This window comes from Ursus arctos, unplaced genomic scaffold (genome assembly GCF_023065955.2).
Source record: "Ursus arctos isolate Adak ecotype North America unplaced genomic scaffold, UrsArc2.0 scaffold_12, whole genome shotgun sequence".
NCBI lineage: Eukaryota > Metazoa > Chordata > Mammalia > Carnivora > Ursidae > Ursus > Ursus arctos.
Genome location: NW_026622786.1, coordinates 57,610,881 through 57,629,631, shown reverse-complemented (window position 1 = coordinate 57,629,631; position 18,751 = coordinate 57,610,881). Strand labels below are relative to the sequence as shown.

At 45.6% G+C, this 18,751-nt stretch overlaps 1 protein-coding gene across 25 annotated transcripts in view; it reads left to right on the top strand.

Moving 5' to 3' along the window:
• Nucleotides 1–18,751, top strand: part of FGGY (FGGY carbohydrate kinase domain containing) — a 399,022-nt gene that overhangs the window by 293,850 nt on the left and 86,421 nt on the right. For 23 of the 25 annotated variants that reach the window (XM_057310627.1, XM_026497979.4, XM_057310621.1 and 20 more), the window contains 2 exons: nt 9,446–9,520; nt 15,216–15,336. In XM_057310627.1, coding sequence (XP_057166610.1) covers nt 9,446–9,520; nt 15,216–15,336 — 196 coding nt within the window. The remainder of the gene's footprint in view (nt 1–9,445; nt 9,521–15,215; nt 15,337–18,751) is intronic. The other 2 variants (XM_057310624.1, XM_057310628.1) reach the window with 1 other exon arrangement.

Here is an 18,751-nt window from a genome sequence, read left to right as displayed (position 1 = left end):
TGCAGGACCTTGGACCTCTCCACCTTCTCCTTAGCTGAATGACACAAGGTCCCTTTAAACCTCAGAACAGGGCAGTCCTCCCTCTACTCTGCTGCCAATGGTTTGAGGGTGTTTTGGTTTTTTTGGAAGCAGCCAGTGAGTTTCACTTTCCAGAACTCTTCCCACAATCCAGACCTTATCGTCCCTTTTAGTTCAATCCATCAGAAAACTGACAATCCAAGAAGCCAACTGGACAGGAAGTCTGATTTGGGATGACGGGTGATGCCCTGCATTCTAAGGATCCTGAGTAGGAATCTGGAGGAGAGGTATAGGTCCCCTGTCTGTTCTAGGGTTAGAAAACCCAGCCATAGTGAGGCCACCAAAGCTATCCAAAATAAAAACTGCTGGACTCTGGGAACTGGCAACTAGCTATAGGTCTCAAGAGGCAAGTCCACATTGCAGTGAGTGGGGCTGAGAGTAAATCGTGTGTACGGTCTGCTGGGAAACACTGAATATGTATAGCTCTCTAGTTAAAATGAATAAAAAAGATAAAGTGAGTCCATTAGGAAAAACATGTTGTATACAAAGCAAAAGGAGTACCATCAGAACACTTAGGGAAAGGCCTCAAAGAATTACATACTACTGAGACCAAAAGAAAGTGTTAAAAGCTCTTTGGCATATTTGGTAGGATTTTTTTTAAGGGCACATCTCTATGACACAGGGCAGAAACTTAGTGGGAAAAAATGTCCCTACCCTGGCTCTTGGATTTAAGCTCTGAACTCTCTCTCCTCAGTCATGGTTCTCGTTTCCTTCACACCCTCACTGACTCAGATTCCGGAAGCAATCACCACTCCTGGTTTGACCTGGCTCTAAACCCTTCTGCTTTAGGTGCCTACCCTCGGAAGTAGGAGCAGGGCATGACCCAAGAGTCTTTCCATTATGCGTGAGAGCATCGTTTTCTTCTGTTCTGGTAACAGTTGGCTCCCTGCCATGGCTCCCTTGCTGCTTCATTTCTCCTTTGCTGATGCAGTGTTGACCTGTAGCCCTGAGCGAGAAAGAGGTGGAGGTTAGGGGGTGGGCAACTTAATAGTGTGCCTGGACCGAGTAGCTGCCGGTGCAAATATTTCTCCTTTCTGCTTGATAAATTAGGTAAGGGCCATGCACATGATGTGTGAAGGAAGCAGCAGCTCAGGTCATAGCAATCGGCATCAAAACATTTAACTCTGCTGACTGTAGGTTCTTTAAAAGCAAAACAAAAGAAAAATGCGTACTTTTGAAGAAACATGGCATGGTCACGCATAAAGAAGGATGAAGCTAAATACCAGCCATGAAATGACTGGTTGGATAGTTTTTACCACTGTGCAACAGCAAGGAGAGCCCAGGGTTTGAAGTCAGATCTGTCTTTGCATCCTGCCCTGAAAATGGGTGACCTTTGAGGTTAGCTCTGTGAGGTCAGTCTGCTCATTAGTAAGCAGGACCAGCATGCGGATTCCTTGCGGGGTCATGGTCAGAATCAAATGGGGAGACTGTCCCATCGTGGACAGACAACAACAGCAAATACTAGTGAATCTGTAGCTTCTACTTTACTGGCCCGTATTTGCACGTTCGAAGATGACTAGCAGGATTCTAAGTGTGGCCTTTGAAAGCTGAGCAGCCAGTCACGAGCCATCCCCTTAGCCCGAGGACCAGCTGGACTCACCAGCCATGGAGGTCATCTGCCGTTAGCAACCAGTAGTGAAGCTCAGCAGTCACCTGGTCCATCACAGACCACGTTTCATACGGGTGCAGAGATTAGTCCTTCTCTGTATGTAAGTCCTTGGCCCTCAAGTCCCTCAGCACAACAGGAAACCCCCACGCGATGTACAAAACAGCTAGTGCTGTAGGAATTTTGGAAGAGTCCTTGCCTCCTCGTTTATGTGACCAGTTTCCATTCTCACATTAATACTACCTCTTTGTTTTGGGGGTGTGTGTGTTTTATTCCTTTCCTGACATATCCAAGAAGTAAATTAATCAATTTAATCACAGGTGCAAGTCACCTCAGGCGTATCAGGCCATGAAAACACCCTATTCACCAGTGGTTGAAACGTGTTTTCTCTGCTTCATTTTGCAAGTACAGCACTACCCAGAACAGAAAGTTATTTTCTGGTTCTTTGAAGAGCTGTGATTTCTAACATAAGGCCATATGCTGCTCAAACTGCTGGAGAGGTTGGGTGCTGCTCCAAGGGCTCTTCAAAGCAAGCACAGAGCAAGGGTGTGTATGACAAACTAGGAGGGAGTCAGGAAAGAAGCGTGGCAAGACCTTAGCCAGTTCCCAGAGGACTGAACCCCAGCTAGGGAAGGGCATTACTAAACAGAGTCAGATGTGGATGGAGTCAGCAACTCAGATGAGTATTTGCAGGAGCTCAGTAGAAGCCAGAGGCTGTATCCCAGTGGCTTCCTCTGATGGGGAGATGGATGACATAGCTGGGAGCTCATGCGCTAATTCAAGCAGCTTTGGACTGGTACATGTATCAGGCTTGCAAAGACATGGACGCTTTGATGTGAGTTTGTTGGTGATTTTGTCACAATGTCATGCTGTTTCATCTCACCATTTTTTACATATTGTTTTTGCCTCTGACAGATTGAGTCCCATAACAAAGCTTGATATCCTAAGTATCATTTAGCTGGGTTTCCCATAATGTGTTTTCTTATTGAAGCAACTAATTTAGCAGCTGATATTTTGTTTCGAAATAGGGGTCTTTTTTTTCTGGAAGTGCATTGTGTCAGGCATCGTGATAGATGCTTTACATACACCATTACCAACTCTTGGAGTAACCCTGCCTGACTTGCCCCATTTAAAAGGGTGAAGAAACTAAGGCTCAGAGACTCAAAGTTATTTGCCCAGAGGGGGGAAAAACAGAAGTATTAGAACCTAGCCAGTTCAAACTGAGGTCACTGACATCCTTTGGGAGAAAAAAAAAATTTTTTGTAAAGAAAAAAAAAAAAAACTAGGTTTTTGTGTTTTCATACTCCTACTCTGCTTTCAGTGTGTCTGCCATGTTTTCCCCTCATTTTAGTGGATTTTTAAAATTATGTCAGATTCAGACATTGTTTTCTTAGTGCGTTCTATCTTCCCTAAATATACCAAACAACAAGTAAAACCCAGGGGAGGTAGGCAGGGGAATATGGATTACAGACAGGAGTCCTTCCCAAGGTAGTATGGCATGGTAAAAGACTGAGGGATGAATTGGGTAGAAATCTGCTGGGAGGACCCAACAGATAAATAAAGGGAGAGATCTAAGTCCCAGGGGCCAAAGATGGGATCCAAGTTTGTGTAAATCAAGACAGGCTGGATGACACCAGCTCGGGGCCGGGACAGTTGACCAGCACAGCTTTGGCAGACTCGAGCACTGAGTACATTAAAATGACTTAGATTTAGAGCATCCGAAGGGGAACAAAGATGTGAAGGGCCTGCTACATCTTGGGAATAGCAAATGACTAGCGTATCGTGTATGGTTCGCCAATACAATAGGGCTGTGGGGGAGAATGTCAGTCTAGGCATTGTGAGTTTATTGATTGTCTCTTGCCGCTTTAATAAATTATCACAAACTTAGAGGCTTAAATTTATTATCTCACAGTTCTGTAGGTCAGAAGCCTGAGCTGGCTCAGCTCGTTTCTCTGCTCCGGTTTTCATAAGACCAGAACCAAGGGCTCTTATCTGGAGACTCGGAATAAATTCATTCAAATTGTTGGCCAAATTGAGCTCCGTGCAGTTGTAGGACTGAGGTGCCTATTGCCTGGCTGACTCTCAGCCGGGGATCCTCAGCTTCTGGAAGCCATGCATTTCATGACTCATTGCCCCCTTCTTCCATCTTCAAAGCCCGCAATGGCAGATCATGTCCTTCTCATGCTTTGAATCTCTTTTTTCCATTTCTGCCTCATTTCTCCTGCCTTTTTTTGGATCACCTGATGGACTCTTCTGCCTTCCTTTTAAGGGCTCCTGTGATTACGTTGGGTTTCTAACTAGATAATCCAGGATAATCTCTGTATTTTAAGGTCACCTGGCTAGGAACTAGTTCCATCTGCAAAGTCCCTTTAAAGCAGTGCCTCAGTTGGTGTTTGATTGAGTAACTGGGGAATGGGAATTTGGGGGGACATCTCTAGAGTTCCCCTTACCACACTGTGTTAACACACTGATCTGCATTTCCCAAATCTGGGTGAGTTTTAGTCAATGCCAAGTGTCAGCCTCGATTCCTGGTACTTACTGAAACCTCAGGGAGATTTGTTCCCTCTCTCTTCCAGGCTGCTGATTATTTCAGACCTGTTCTTCAATCTCCGTTCTCTCTCCAGAGGTTTTCTATAAATTTTTCTCTGATCCTCCTCATTTCCTTGCTGTCTGTCCATCATCTCTGCCTGTATTATTGACTGAGCGAATATTTTACTGTTCCTTTGTCTTCTGAAAAGCTTTCAGCCAATTCCCTTGAGTCTTGGATACCTCATCAAGCTCTGATGGCCCTAGAAAATCTCAGGACTGGGGATCCTGTTTTCTTGTCTTTTGTAATCTTTAGAGACCCCTTGAGAATTTATTTCTAAGCTTTTTTTTTTTCCTTACTAACATACAACTAATTCCTTTAACAACTAAGAAGGGAAAAAATTAGCTAACTTAATTACTACTACATTTTTTAAGTAATTTCAATTATTTTAGGACCTATCAACCCATAATTCACAATGCCAAGTTAAGGACAATTATTTCCATAATTTATTGCGCATTAGGACCTTGCTGAAATGCATATTGCTGGGCCCACCCCAAAGAGTCAATAAATCTGGAGTTGGAGCTCAGGAAATCTGCATTCAGCTAGGATCCTGGGAAGGGGCTAGAGACGTGTCAAGCTCTCACAGCTACTAAGTGGCAGCAAGATTTAAGGTGAAGTCCAAGGTGAAATTCATCTGTCCTTCCTATTTACAGAGTGAATGAAAGAGTGTAGGTTGATAAGGACTAAGGCTTCTCTAAGGAGTCCTTGCTCGTGAGTCCCCCATCATCCTATCCCTGGGCACTCATCAGGGGCATGCTGCTTCTCCACACTCTTGATATTCTTATCTTTAACATAATGATCCTGATGCTGATGGTCAACATGCCTCTGCCCTGTCTTCCCCATCCTGTATACGCACTAGTCTTCAGTGCCCCTCATTAATACCCTGGGGGTACCGATACCATGTTGAAGGAGATGCTTTATTGCCACATTCCCATTAATGAATGGGATTGAACCCTTCATGCATTTAAGAGAAAGAGAATGAACATTTATTAGGAGAAAGGGAAAGAAAATCAACATTAATTGCAACCTATGCTCACAGAGTTGGCACTCTAACGGTTTAGCTCTTGTGGACTCAGTCTAGCTTCCTGAAAAAGTAAGACACTTTGCAAATGATATTTAATCTTTGAAGATTTGTGAAGATATATCTTCACAAAAATGCCTTGAGGCATCATTATCCCTATATCATAAATGAAAAAAAAGAAATCTGAGGCTCAGAAAAGTCACAAAACTCAAAACCATTGTGCAGCCAGTTGGAAGAATGTTGAGATCTGAACCTTGGTGTTTTCCTTCATAGCTTGTCATCTTTCCATTCCCCCACACTTCTCTTCCAAGCTCAAAAATCCCAAGATTTACATATTTTATAACCATTATCTAGGGTGTTGATGTCATCGATTGTAGTTTGCATTTCTGTGGCCACCATATACATCACACGTCTCTAAATATTAATTTGAAGTGTTTTCTCTTGCAGTTCTCATTACACAATAGCAAAATAAGTAAAATGTGCTTACCAGCACAACTCTCCCATGGGGCTTCCCCACACATTTCACTGTCTTGCCCAAACGTTCAAAATAGGCTCATGCACATCTCCTATAAACACCCTGCTTCACTTATGCTTTCTTCCCACTTCCTCTTATGGATGGAACCATCCAGCCCTCAGACAGGGGTGTCTGCTCATCTGTCACATCTGGCTTTCTCACTGGTTACAAAGACACATGTCCCCCAGGACATCCCTGGCATTCCCGGGATGCTGCTCCCACTTCCCTACCAAGATGGCTTCCCAAGGGATCTCTGTAGCCTCTTGAGTGGTCCACATGGCAGGCACTCCTTAGAAAGTTCTATCTTGGGCCGACAGCCATTTGACTTTTGCCAAGGGAGGGCTGTGGTCCCTGGTATTGGAGAGAAAAATCAGATGGAATTCATGATTACCTGCCCTTCCAGAGTCTCCATCTGCATATCAGATGAGATGTCAAGCAAGAGGGCCCCAACCCGTAGTAACTGTAGAGAGAAATGTCTTCACTGAGTCACATTTCAACTCCATGGCTCTGGTGTTCGAGAGTCGGAGGGAGCTGTGGGAGAGCTGTGCTTGCTTAGTCCCTTTTGTTGCTGAGTACCTTCTTCTAGAATAACGTTTTCCTTCATGAAGGATAGCCAAGTTCTACTTATCAGAAAAAGAAAAGAGATGTCACCCATCCTATGTCCCTTTTGCTGGAGCTGCTAGCAAGCTCAGGAGTTAAATTTAGTGCTCAGTTACATGATCTCATTCTCAGTTTCTGGAGAAAACTAACTATCTTCTCTTTTCTCCTCTATGATTTCTGAGCTCTAGAGACACTAGACATTTAGAGAAGGGGCCATGAGATTTTTTTTTTTTTTTTTTGCTTAAATACCAGTACTTTGGGGAAGTTCTCATGAATATTTACTGGGGATGAAGAAAATGAAATCTGGTAATAGTGCACCCCTTCTGTTTTATGGGTTCTTACTAATCAAGGAGGATATCAGAACGGGTTACATTATCAATGTTATACACGGCACTGGGGTTCCTAGTCAATTAATAAGGGGATGTATCTCACATAGAAAGTCAGATTTCTTCCCCATTCCATCACCATTTATCCAGATCTGGTCTTCAGGACCCACCTATAGGAGATGTGAGTCTGCTAAGCAGACACATACCCAGTCACGCAAAGGATCATGGCTTGATTCACGTTGCAGTCATGACCAGAGAGGAGCCAGAGGTAGCCTGCCGCCTCTCTAGGTCTGGGCCCACTTAGCTTTCCTAGTAGATTAACGGCCAGATTGAGGCCAGGCCAGTACAGAAGAGAGAGACCATTCATGAAGAGTGATCTTTATACAGGCCCATTACATGCCATGGAGCTGGTCGATCACACAAGATGCTCACATGAAGGGACATTCTACAGGGCTGAGAACCTGTCCACTCCGCTGCTTTTCATAGTTCATTCTACCAGATGGGATGCCTTCTGCGTTAGTCTGCCCGGAGGGAGTGCTTTTATCTAATTCACACAAAGGTTCCATATGAGCCACAGGGACACTCCTTTTACCCCTATCTCGTATAAGCCACTGTGACAAGGAAAGCTAAGTGTAGAGAGGAGGGGGGGTTGGAAGCCTAGAATGAGCAACTAGAAGTGATCTTCCAGTGTTCTGTCTTGGGGCACAGAGCAAATGCCCCTCGCCTCTGCAAGTAAATGAAGAGCCAAGGTGGTAAGCGTGCTCCTCTCTTAATCATGGAATTAGGCACAAAAGGCTAGAATGTTAGGAAAGACAGTGGTACACACAAAAGGAAAAAGGGAGCACTGTCGCTAATTCACACATTCAACAGGTAGAAACTTAGTGCCTCCTCTTTGCCAGACACGGAGCTAGGCATTGCAAATGCTGTGTGAGTATCACAGGAAGTCTGTCGGACAGCTCGGTCCGGCTTCCATCCTCTGGGTTCCCTGGGGCACGTTCCTCGTGCACGCTACAAAGCGAACTTTTATAGCATCAGCAGTGTTCGTGTTCTCCCTTCCTTGCAGCATTTGTACTGTCTGTCGAGGTCTCTGGGGAACTTTACAAGGGATGTTCCTTCACAGAGTTGGCTTGGGAGGATGCCTACCCAGAATTCCCCTCTGGTCTCTCACTCAAACCTGCCGTGTTCCTGTGTGTGAAAATCAAAGGCATAGCGCTCATCTGGTTACCCAGTTATTTGCCAAGAGAAATTACCAGCAGGTCGCTCTACTGAATGCAGGAGTCCCTGCATCAAGAGACCTCCACGAGCAATCAGAATAGCTGGAGCAAAGGATACTAAGTGAGGAGGGCTTTGTACAGAGGCTGGAGAAGCAAGCAGAGCCGAGCCCGGGAGGAAGTGCCTAAAACAGCACAGGCATTTCTTTCTCGAGATGAGGGCAACAGGGAATTTTTAACAGAGGGTAATATGATCAGATTTGCCTGTGGGAACAATTACTAGCTCCTTTGTGGAGAGGAGCACCAGTAGAAAAGGGGCCTTTCAGCACACACAAAGAACATAATGGTGGCCTGGATTGAGGAAGGGAGTGACAGCACGAAGAGAAGTGATGGATTCACAAGAAATTTGGGAAGCAAATGGACAAAACTTGAAGACTGCGTAAATATGGGAAGAAGGGAAAAGTCGGGGAAGAGTGCTGACAGGTCTTTGCTCTGGGCCATGGAATGGTGTCTGTGCCCTGAAGTAGGTCAACGCTGGCCCCTTCGTCGTGGCTTGGGGTGCAGTCTGGAAAGGGTAATTAAATGGGACTGGAGACACGAAGGAAAGGGACCTCAGTAGAACACTCAGCTCCTGTCCTTTGAATGCAGGCTGCCTGTCGCCACCTCATTGCACTCAGGATCATACCCACCATAGACCCTGAGTAAACACATGCTACGTTAATTAATTCTGTAATGTGAAAATACAAAGTGAGCTCCAGTATCGATGCCTACAAAATTCAGAGAAGGCTTGAAGAACCCAGCAGTTCTTTACCGTCTAAAAATGTCCCAAGAGAAGACGTTTGTGAATGGGAGATGTGAAGGAGGGACTGTGGACAGGTCTTGAAGGCATCCAAATTCAGCATCTTGTCCAATTCTGGAATCTCTCAGAAACTGACATACTGCATAGAAGCATGTGGTTCCGATTGACTTTAATGGGATTCCCTTGCAAACCACAGATTGTAAATTATCCCCTAGTAGGTATAACATTTATAGGAGACATATTATTTTACCCTGAATACCCCCTGGATGCTGTTACACTGAATTCTGACAACAGCAGAACTCGGAATAAGATCATCTTTTACTAGAAGCCACTGCTCCATGTTGATCTCTATAAGCCAAAGAAAATGGGTGTTTGTAATAAAAGAACATTTTCTTTAAAGAGGAAGAAAGACATTTAATTCCATGCTAAGGAATATCAAACATGATCTCCGTATAGTATTTGTCTTGTTTTGTTTGTTTAATACAAGGCAGGGCACTTTCTCTTGGAGAAGAAATGATAGTTTTTCCCAGGTCTGGAGATTAAAGAATTTGGTAGTCATTTCACGTTCAGCTCACAAAAAGGGGATTTGCATATGAACTTGTTTGGGCAAGAAAACACATCTGAACGTGTTTCATGGGAACTATCTCTATCCGTGGCAGCTCCTTTTGGACATCTCTTTCTTTTCTTTTCTTCATCCCTACAGGTCACCGGGTTGAAACTGTCTCAGGACCTCGATGATCTTGCCATTCTCTACCTGGCCACAGTTCAAGCCATTGCTGTAAGACACTTTAATGCCATTTTTAAAGAGACTTAGGGCTATCAATAAACCTTAGGCCTCATGCTCCTCCAAGATACATCGTGTGCTTGTGTGACAGAGATTGTTAATTAAAGGGGAGCTTGCCAAAAAGAGATGCGTGTCTTTTCGGAAGGAAATCTTGATGAAGGTCTTCACCTGCTTTACTAATCACCTCACATAGCTGAAAGCTGAAAGGAGTTCGAGTCTTTGAACATCATACTTGTCATTTATTTAATTTGTCTTCCAAGTTCAATTAAGTAGAAGGAGATGCCATTTATGCTTGCACTAAGAAAAGCCAGTGTTAAGAATGTGCAAACTTATAAAACACACGATATTGTTCACTTGGCAAAAGGATTCATTATAGGGTTCCTTTAAATAGTAAGCGTCCTTAGTGTTTGTTTTTAGATAATTAGCTGCTTCAATGAGAGGTTCGGATGGCTAGGGAGAGAAGGAGGAGAGAATTTAACGCATTAGGAACTCCTACGCTGAAGATCAATCCAAAATGAAAACAAAATCCTACAAGCTGAAACATCACGATCTAAGGAATCTTACTCTCCAGAGGTGATCTAAAAATGGGGTATGTGCACAGAAGACTGGATGTGTGCATACGCTAGGAAGTGCATTGTGGAGGAGTGGGTCGTGGCTTTCCAGGCTTCAGAGTGGGGAGGAATCCCAAAATTACAGTTAAGTGAGGCTTAGCCACTCTGGTAAGAGAACGTGGACCAACAGAGAGGAAAAATCAGTTTGCTGGATTCTGATTCAAAATTTATTTTTCAGAGACACACAGAAAGTCTTTTTGTTAACATTATGTGGATATACTTCTATGCCATTCAGTTATTTTGTTTATGTACCACTTCCTTCAAAGCCTTAGTCCTTCAAATAACAGAACTACATACATTTTTTCCATACATCCGTATCACTATCAGAAGGGCTTTTCTTCTGTTCGCGTTTGTTATTTGTCCAGGTGCTGCATGGATGGGATAAGAGAGCAGAGATTCCCAACTAAGAAGGGAACATACGGTCTTACGTGGAATAGGCCAACTTGATTAGATGAAACAGTCCTTGTTGTTTATATACCAGTTTGACTGTATCTTCCTGAAGCAACTGTCATTGATTGAATAGCTTGGCCAGTTCAGTGAAATCAGTCAGTGGGCACTATTTATGGGAACTTGGTCAAAAACAGATAATTCTGGCATCTACCAAAATGGAGGGAGTGAAGAATAAAATGAATATGGAGGAGAATAATGTGCATCAGTAGTAAAGACAGTTATTTAGTGATCCCATTTTATGGTAACGATGATAATAATAATAACAGTTCTGGGGTATTACGTGCCAGGCACTTTGCTAAGTATTTACAAATATTCCATGACTTAGCCTAGTGAGGTAGGTGTTAGTATCCCCATTCCAAACACATTAGAAACCTAGGCCTCAGCGAGGTTCACTAACTTGCTCAATTTCATATAGCTAGTCAGTGGCGGAGCTGGAATGGGAAGCCGCAGCTTTCTGAAATACAGCAGGTCTGTGAAGTACTGAGCAACTTTCATTTTCTGATTGTGGTGCTAGTGTATGAAAAGTCTTAGAGTGGAATGAAGTGACTGCGTGGAAATGGAAAATCAGAGCCGTGTGATGCTTATCCTCCGAGTACACGCTAAGAGACAGAACAAGGGGCACCGTCACGTGCTGATAAGGACTGTCTCCTTTCACTGACGCCCACTCGCTGGGGCTTAGGACAGTCCCCCTGTAAGCGGGTGGGATCGTCCTCATTTTCCAGACAGAGGGAAAGCCACCTTGCAGGGGCAGATAGCCCACACGTGGTTGGTCGAGTCAGAACGCGAGCCTCTCCGAGAACTGCCTGTCTCACTCCCAGTCTTCTGCTCTTTCCGTTTTTCTTTGAAATGGTTGTAAAAGCTACACAGATGGGGGCGCCTGGGTGGCGCAGTCCTTAAGCGTCTGCCTTCGGCTCAGGGCGTGATCCCGGCGTTATGGGATCGAGCCCCACATCAGGCTCTTCCACTAGGAGCCTGCTTCTTCCTCTCCCACTCCCCCTGCTTGTGTTCCCTCTCTCGCTGGCTGTCTCTGTCTAATAAATAAATAAATCTTTAAAAAAAAAAAAAAAGCTACGCAGATGAAATCAGCTTTCAAGCATTTCCAAGACCAGTTTTTATTTTACCCATCTTCGCAAACATTGTTATTTTGGCCGGCATTGCCTCACGGGGGCCCCCTTCCTGGTCAGAGCAGCAGAAGTCCAAGAATGATATAATTGACATTAAACGGAGTGCGAGCTGGGTGGAGCCTGCCCCACTTTCCCAATACCACACACTTGGAAAATCAGTCTTGTATTTAGTGGGTTCTGCATGTATTACGAGCGATCATACTTATTCTGTCCGTGGTCTTAATGACCTTTATAATACCACGAAGGGAAGGAAATTTCAGACAGATCATTTGATAAGGCTTTATCGTGGGGTCAGTTGAATTGTGAGGAGTTCAATCCATTTTGCAAAGGTACCAGGCTCTGCTGATCTTTCAGGCAAAAATGTGCATTTTAATGAAGTAGTCTGATCACAGATATTTTCCCATGATGTTCAACTTGAAAAAAAAATTTTTTTTTGTTCCACCGCCTCTGCATATTGCCCTAGCATCTACTTGTGGTGAATAGGTTAAAGTGAAACAAATTGCCCTCTATAGTGGTATCTGTGGTTGGTATTTTGTAGGACTAGAATGAAAGAGATATTGTAATGAAGTTAACTTGGGACTGTGCGAAACTCTCCATGAAGTAAAATTCTCTCTTGATCACACTTAATTGAAAGACTTGTCAAACAACCGGTTTATCCATAGCCTGTTCATCTATAGTTTTCCTTTCAGAATAGACCCTTAAAAAGTACTATTTGCATTTGAAGTCTCTCGATTTGCATTTGGGTCTGTACATTCCCAGTGGAATAGCCTAATTTTAATTTAAATTTCTCTGTGAAAACATTTTTTCCAGAAAGGTGAGCACAAAATCATTTTAGCACAAAGCCCTGTGGCAGGGCATTTAAGGAGGGTGGAACGTTTCACAGAGTGGAGCCTGGGACACCCGAAGGGAAGGCCCTGTTGCTAGCTGCCAGCCCGAGTGGGAAATTCTGGCCAACAATGCCACACGGGGGAGACGCAGGCTGTCACAGCCCCTCCCAAGGGAGTGCCTCTTGTTCTGATACTTTTTTGCCTTTTCCCAAGGGAATGTGCTTTGTGTTACCCTCCGCTCTGACCTGCTAATCACGTGAGCCGCAGGTCTGTGGTTTTAGAAGGATCAGAAATACCAATTTTGCATGGTATTTCCATGCATATGGGGGGTGGGGTGGGGTGCAGTTATCCTCTCCCAATGCAGACCTTACTGCCTCAGGCAAACCCCATAACTCCTACATGGGGATAACAAGGTGCAGTTTTTGAGTTTGTCCTAAGATGAGCAAGGATATGAAAGTGCCTAGCAAAGGGCCTAGAATACGGCTAGCAACCGGAATAGCGCTCATGTCCACACCCCTTCCATGTACTCGGCACTCCTGCGTGCGCTCCACATACACTGTCTACGGCAACAGCCGTGCAAGGGAGGTATTCATATTTCGCCAGATCTAAGACCGCATTAAAATTGTTTCTGCATGTTAACATTTCTGACAATTTATGGAGTTTTCAAAGGCATGAGTATGATATTACTATTACTTTTTTTAAAAATGAGGATTGAGTCTGGGAAGGGTTGGACACAGGTTGGATTCAAGAAGGAGGTGGAATGTCTTAATGCCATCCCAGGTTTCTTGAATTCAAAAGCCATGCTCTTGGTTACTACGGACCTCTGCCCCTTGAGTAGACCAGGCTGTCCTGGAATCCACAGACACCGAATGATCCATGGTGGACGTAAGGGCATCTGTAGGCCTCCCGAAATCATTTATAATACTATTTTGTAAGTGACTTTCTTCTGGAAAGGTCAGTAGGTTTTATCATATTCTCAGGAGGGTTCATGACCCCCCAAAAGCTTAAGAAGGAACATCTGGGGGTAATCAGCCACATGCAATAAGCAGGATCTGGCCTTATACGGTACAACATGTTTTAATTTTTTTTAACACACTACATCTGTGGATTATTTTTGGAGGCCCAAGTTTTACCTAATCCATATTCTTACCAGATTCACTAATAGCTGAAGGTCTCTGGGCTGGGCTGGAACTGCTGTGCTTTTGCTCCCGAACTGCCCTTGTCTCTCATAATTCACTACACAGCATTCAGGATTTCATGACCCATGGTCCCCAGAACACCTTCCAGCTGCTCCGTCTCCCAGAGGCACCCCGAGGCACAGGGGGGACAGCCCTCCAAGCTGCCTGGGCAAAAGAGGCTTCACGTGCCCTGCATCCCACCCTCTGGGAACAGTGGCCAGGGGTCATCCTTCCCCTTCTCTGCGCGCTTGGGTACCACCTTCCCAGCAGCACCGTCACACTATCACTCAATCTGTGACCTTGGCTCGCATCCTCTCTCTACCCCATCCCCTCCTTCTTCTTGGTGGCGGCCCCATCTGTGGGCTCCCGGATCCCTGACCTTCTCCTCCCTCTGCTTGGTTAACTCACCCTCTTGTCCACACCTGCCACTGTGTCATCCCTCAGAATTAGTCTCTAAACATCTCAAGAGCTCTCTCTTCACCAAAAAAAAAAAACCCAGTTCTCTCTCGTTTCTCTCCAGAGCCTCTTTCTGAACCATTGCCATGTGGCTGCCTCCTAAAGTCAGGTCCGTGTTCAACTTTTCGGTTTTAATCCTGACCCCAAGTAATTACAACTCGTGAGCTTCTCATTTTTGAACTCGCAAATAAACTATACTTTTAGGTGTTTGCGTATCCTAGTTAACACTAAAGAATTGTACATGAACAGTCACCCCCGACAGCTCTGCGGCGGTGTACTTTTCCCAGGCATCCATGGTTTTTACTGAGCTGAGTAAACTGAGCAAGACAAGGATGAGCATAGCACATTTTAGGGGGATCCTTACAGACGAGGGCTGAAATGAAAATACTGTGGAACCCTGAGCAAGCCAGAGCATGTGATTTCCACGTCATCCCAGACCATGAAGGACTGACTGGAATGGGCTCTGGCTCCAAAAGCCTCCCTGGAGAAGCACTACCTGGTTTCAGGTGATGATAAAGGTCACGTTAGCCCTTTGTCTGAAGTCTTACTCTCACTTCATGCGATTCGCGCTCTCTTCCCCTGTTTCTGCTGCTGATGTTACTGGGTGCCCTTTTCCAAAGAACAGACCTCTTTAGTTCCTATCGCCGGAAGGAAGACTGGCTCAGAGACCCCCGGCCACTTCCTCCATCCCCAGTTCCTGCTGGAGGATCTGGGCCACAGTGGGCACGCCGCAAATACTTGCTTCGGCGAACTATGTTAGTATTAACTGTGTGAACATTGTCAGTTGTGTAACTCCTGATGGAAGCAAATGGTAGAGCAATTAAGAGGGTTTGGAGTCAGCCAGGCCCAGGTTGGAATTCCTGCTCTGGGACTTCGTGAACTGTGCGATCAGAGGCCACCTCATCTCTTGGAGCCTCCGCTCTCTGAGAGTGTGCGCAAGGCTCTCGGGGTGGTGTCTGCAGCTGGGGTGACACCTAGTACAGGTTCCAGAGCTTTCTCCCTGTGCTGCTATACTGACGTGCTCTTCTGCTTGTCCCTTTCAGTTTGGCACCCGTCTCATTGTAGAGGCCATGGAGGCAGCGGGACACTCTCTCAGCACGCTTTTCCTGTGCGGAGGCCTGAGCAAGAATCCCCTTTTTGTGCAGATGCATGCGGACATCACAGGTGAGTGTGAGGAGGAAGAGAGAAGGACTTTTTAGGGGTCTGGCAGCAAATGTTCCTGGCTGAGGGCCGGACAGGGTTGGAAATAGCAGAGGGTAGGGGTGATGTGCCCGATTATTTTGAATATTGAAGTTAAAAGATATGTTTTTTTCTTACAATAACTGTGAAGTTGCTTATAGTCATGATGGAGAAAGTGACTTCTCTGTGAATCCAACTATTGAATGATCCTGAGAAATGAGATGAGAGAGGTCAATAAGGGCTAGGTCGTAATTTAAGCATTTATGGAACCGTCTGAGCACCTCTTCGGATGCACGCTTGTGGGGAATATTGAAGAGACAGAGATGAGTAAGACAGAACTCCTGTCCCCAAAGATCTCAAAGGCTATTGACAAGGACAAACCGATGTGCAAATGTAATGTGGCAGGAGCTCGGAGTAAGAAATGCACGGAGTTTTATGGAAACATAGTGGGGCACCTCACCCTGCTTTGGACCGGCAACAGGGCAGGGCAGGTGGTCTGGAGGAAGGGACAAGGAAGCTGTCTTGAAGAAAGAATTCAGAGTCTAGCTGCTATGGGAACAGGGGTCTGGCTGCAGATGGGAATTTGAGCCCTGAGACCCCAAGATCCTGTGATTCTTCCATAGCTCCTGACACACAGAGAGAAAATCCAGAGTCCTGGGCTGACCCCTTTGTGATATGAGCACAGCAGAGCAGGATCCCTGATGCAGATCCCTGGTCCCTTAAGAAAGGGACCCCATTGACAGAGGGCTTGCTGGTATTACAGAGCCGAGGATGGACTTCCATACCTCTGGAACTGGTGGCCTCATGCCTCTTGCTCCGCCTTCAGTTGGTGGCTCCTAGAGACGGGCATCCTCCCCACCCCACCCCCGAACCCACCCATCATGGCCACCATGAGTGGGACAAGGGAAAGGAAACAGAAGGGGAATGGACCCTACCCACAGCCCCAGCTTAAACGTGACATGAGCCCACCCTTCAATGGCATCCCTTCATCATGGTCTCTCCCGGTCTCCCATCCCGTGAATTCCTTCCTCTGACATTTGGGTGAGTCAGGGTCCCTGCCCTTGATGCTGCCTCATCATATCACCTGTGCCCCGCCCAGACCATGCAGATCCCTGCAGATGAGGGCTTTACCAGATGTCAGGGACATTGGTAACCCCTGCACTTTGTGAGTTCCAACTAATTAAATTACTTATCCCCATCTTAGATAGAAGTAAGTAGACTGAGGCACAAGCCAGAGGACAGTACAAAAAAAAGCACATAGTCTAGGGGTAAATATATCAGGATGTTAAGTACAGAAATTACTACCATTAACCAAGCTCTCCCTGTGTGTTGCTGGAGTCATCTGTGTAACTGCTGAGAGGTAGAAATTGGTGCCTTATCTTAGAGACGAAGAAACTGAGGCTCAGGAAGGTCAATGAAATTGCCTATCCAAAGTCAGACATCAGTCCGAGGGAAGGGGCAGTACCAGGACTGTGAGTGTCTAGGCCCATCACCCCCATGGGCCTGCATGGCTCTGCCACCTACATGGCTCTGCCCTCCCAGGTTTCTTAGCTTTTCTGAGTAATTTGTAATCATCTGATGATTACTCTTCCTTTACCAAAGAGTCCACAGCCTATGGATGTGGGCCTTTGTAAGGCAGAAAGAAGAAAGACCTAAAAAAAGGAGCCCAAATTACCTTGTAATTTTCCTCAAGGGAAAACCAATAACCACGTTTTATCTCAAAGTCTGCGGGCTGGTCAGATAAGATTCACATTTAAAATGTGCTCTATGAGTGACTTCCCAATTTCCAGCCTTCTAATAGCCATGAAGCCTTCCTACCTGGATGCAGGAGGGGAGATAAGATTCACCTTGGCTAACACATTACCCATTGGAAATGGGAAACAGCGCCCCGAGAGCTGAGAGCGGGGTGGTGTGAATGACCCTGGGTCCTGACCTGGCCCTGTGGCTCCAGCCTTTAATGAAAGTGGGTCCTCTTCCAGGCCTCACGTCCCTGAGCTGACTCAGAAGCAGGGGGCACAGCAGCTTACAGAAAGTTCTGCTTTGGAAACTTCTTCAGACTGTTGAATGAAAAGGCTGTTCATCGTTATTTGGATTCCGATTGAAACTGGACCCTTTGTCTCTGGCTGCGGACCAGTTACAGTTCCAGACAAAGGGACCTTTTCTTTGGCTGGAATTCCTCTGCTTTGGGAAGCTGTGACTGACAAGTGATGGCAAAGTGCATCTGCCTTTAAATGCTTTGGGTTCTGCTAAACTCATTAATGCATCAGATAAAATAGTTCACATTCCAGGCAGAGCGGCCTTCTTCCTCTCCCTCACCCAGGCTCAGGGAAAAGAGCACATTTGCATTTGTTCCCCGTAAAAGGCACGTACACAGCCGCGGGTGTATAGGTAGGGTCTTTGATGCCTTTAAACATTGTAATTGCTCGAGTTTTCCTGCAAAGAAAGGCTAAGAGAGGACCTTAGACCTACATGAGTCTTAGGAATACCTGTCAAAAACACAACGGAATTTAGAAAATTCTTTGGAGACAGTGTGGAGTCACGGAAAAGAGCAGGGGATCCCGTCTGTGACTTTGGGCAAGTTGCTTTACCTCTCTGAGCCTCACTTTCCTCCTCTGAAAGAAAGAATATTATTTCCCTCTTCTGGATCATTCTGAGGAGTACCTGCTCGCACATTCGTGAGCACCAAGCTGTATGCCCGGCTTAAAGTCAGTGTTTAACACATGTCAGTTCAGTTCTTCCCCTAAAGCAGCCCCGTGCCAAAAAAAAAGAGGTGTGTATGAAGGGAAAAAAAGCAGTTTAGTATTTTGTCAGCAAATCTTTGCCATTTGGGGAGCAGGCTTCTCCGTGCAAGCAGAAAGAATGGGGCTTTGCCAACTTGGGAAGATGTCCTGTACGTGAGCAGGAAGAATCTCCCTGTACCGCTGGCAGTTAGTTTAACTGTGGTTTCAAGAAATACTTGGTGTGTACTAAGTAATTGTAGGTTTCCCCCATTGACTTGGGACTAAATGTTCCTCCGTCTGAATTTTGTTTTTTCAGCTCTGGCAGTTACAGCAAGGGTTTCCCCCTTTCTGTCTTACTCATTATTTTCATCATTTGTCCCTCCATTTATTCACTCAGAAGCCGTCGCTGAGCACCAGCGTACCGAGCGCTGAGCTTGGTCAGGGGATGCAAGGACGAACAGTAATGTCCTGCCGAAAGGGTCATTGCAAAGAGAAAAAGTGCTCTCGGTACTCTGCCCAGTGTCCAGAGAGTAGAGTGGGGACCCGGAGAATGAGTCAGGTCCAGGCAGGGAACAGATGACACACTCGAAGTTTGGAGAAAAGTCAAACAAAGGGTCTATTTGCAGAGGTGTGGGCTAGTTGTAGGGAAACCCCGATGACCAGGCAGCCCCCTGGGGCCA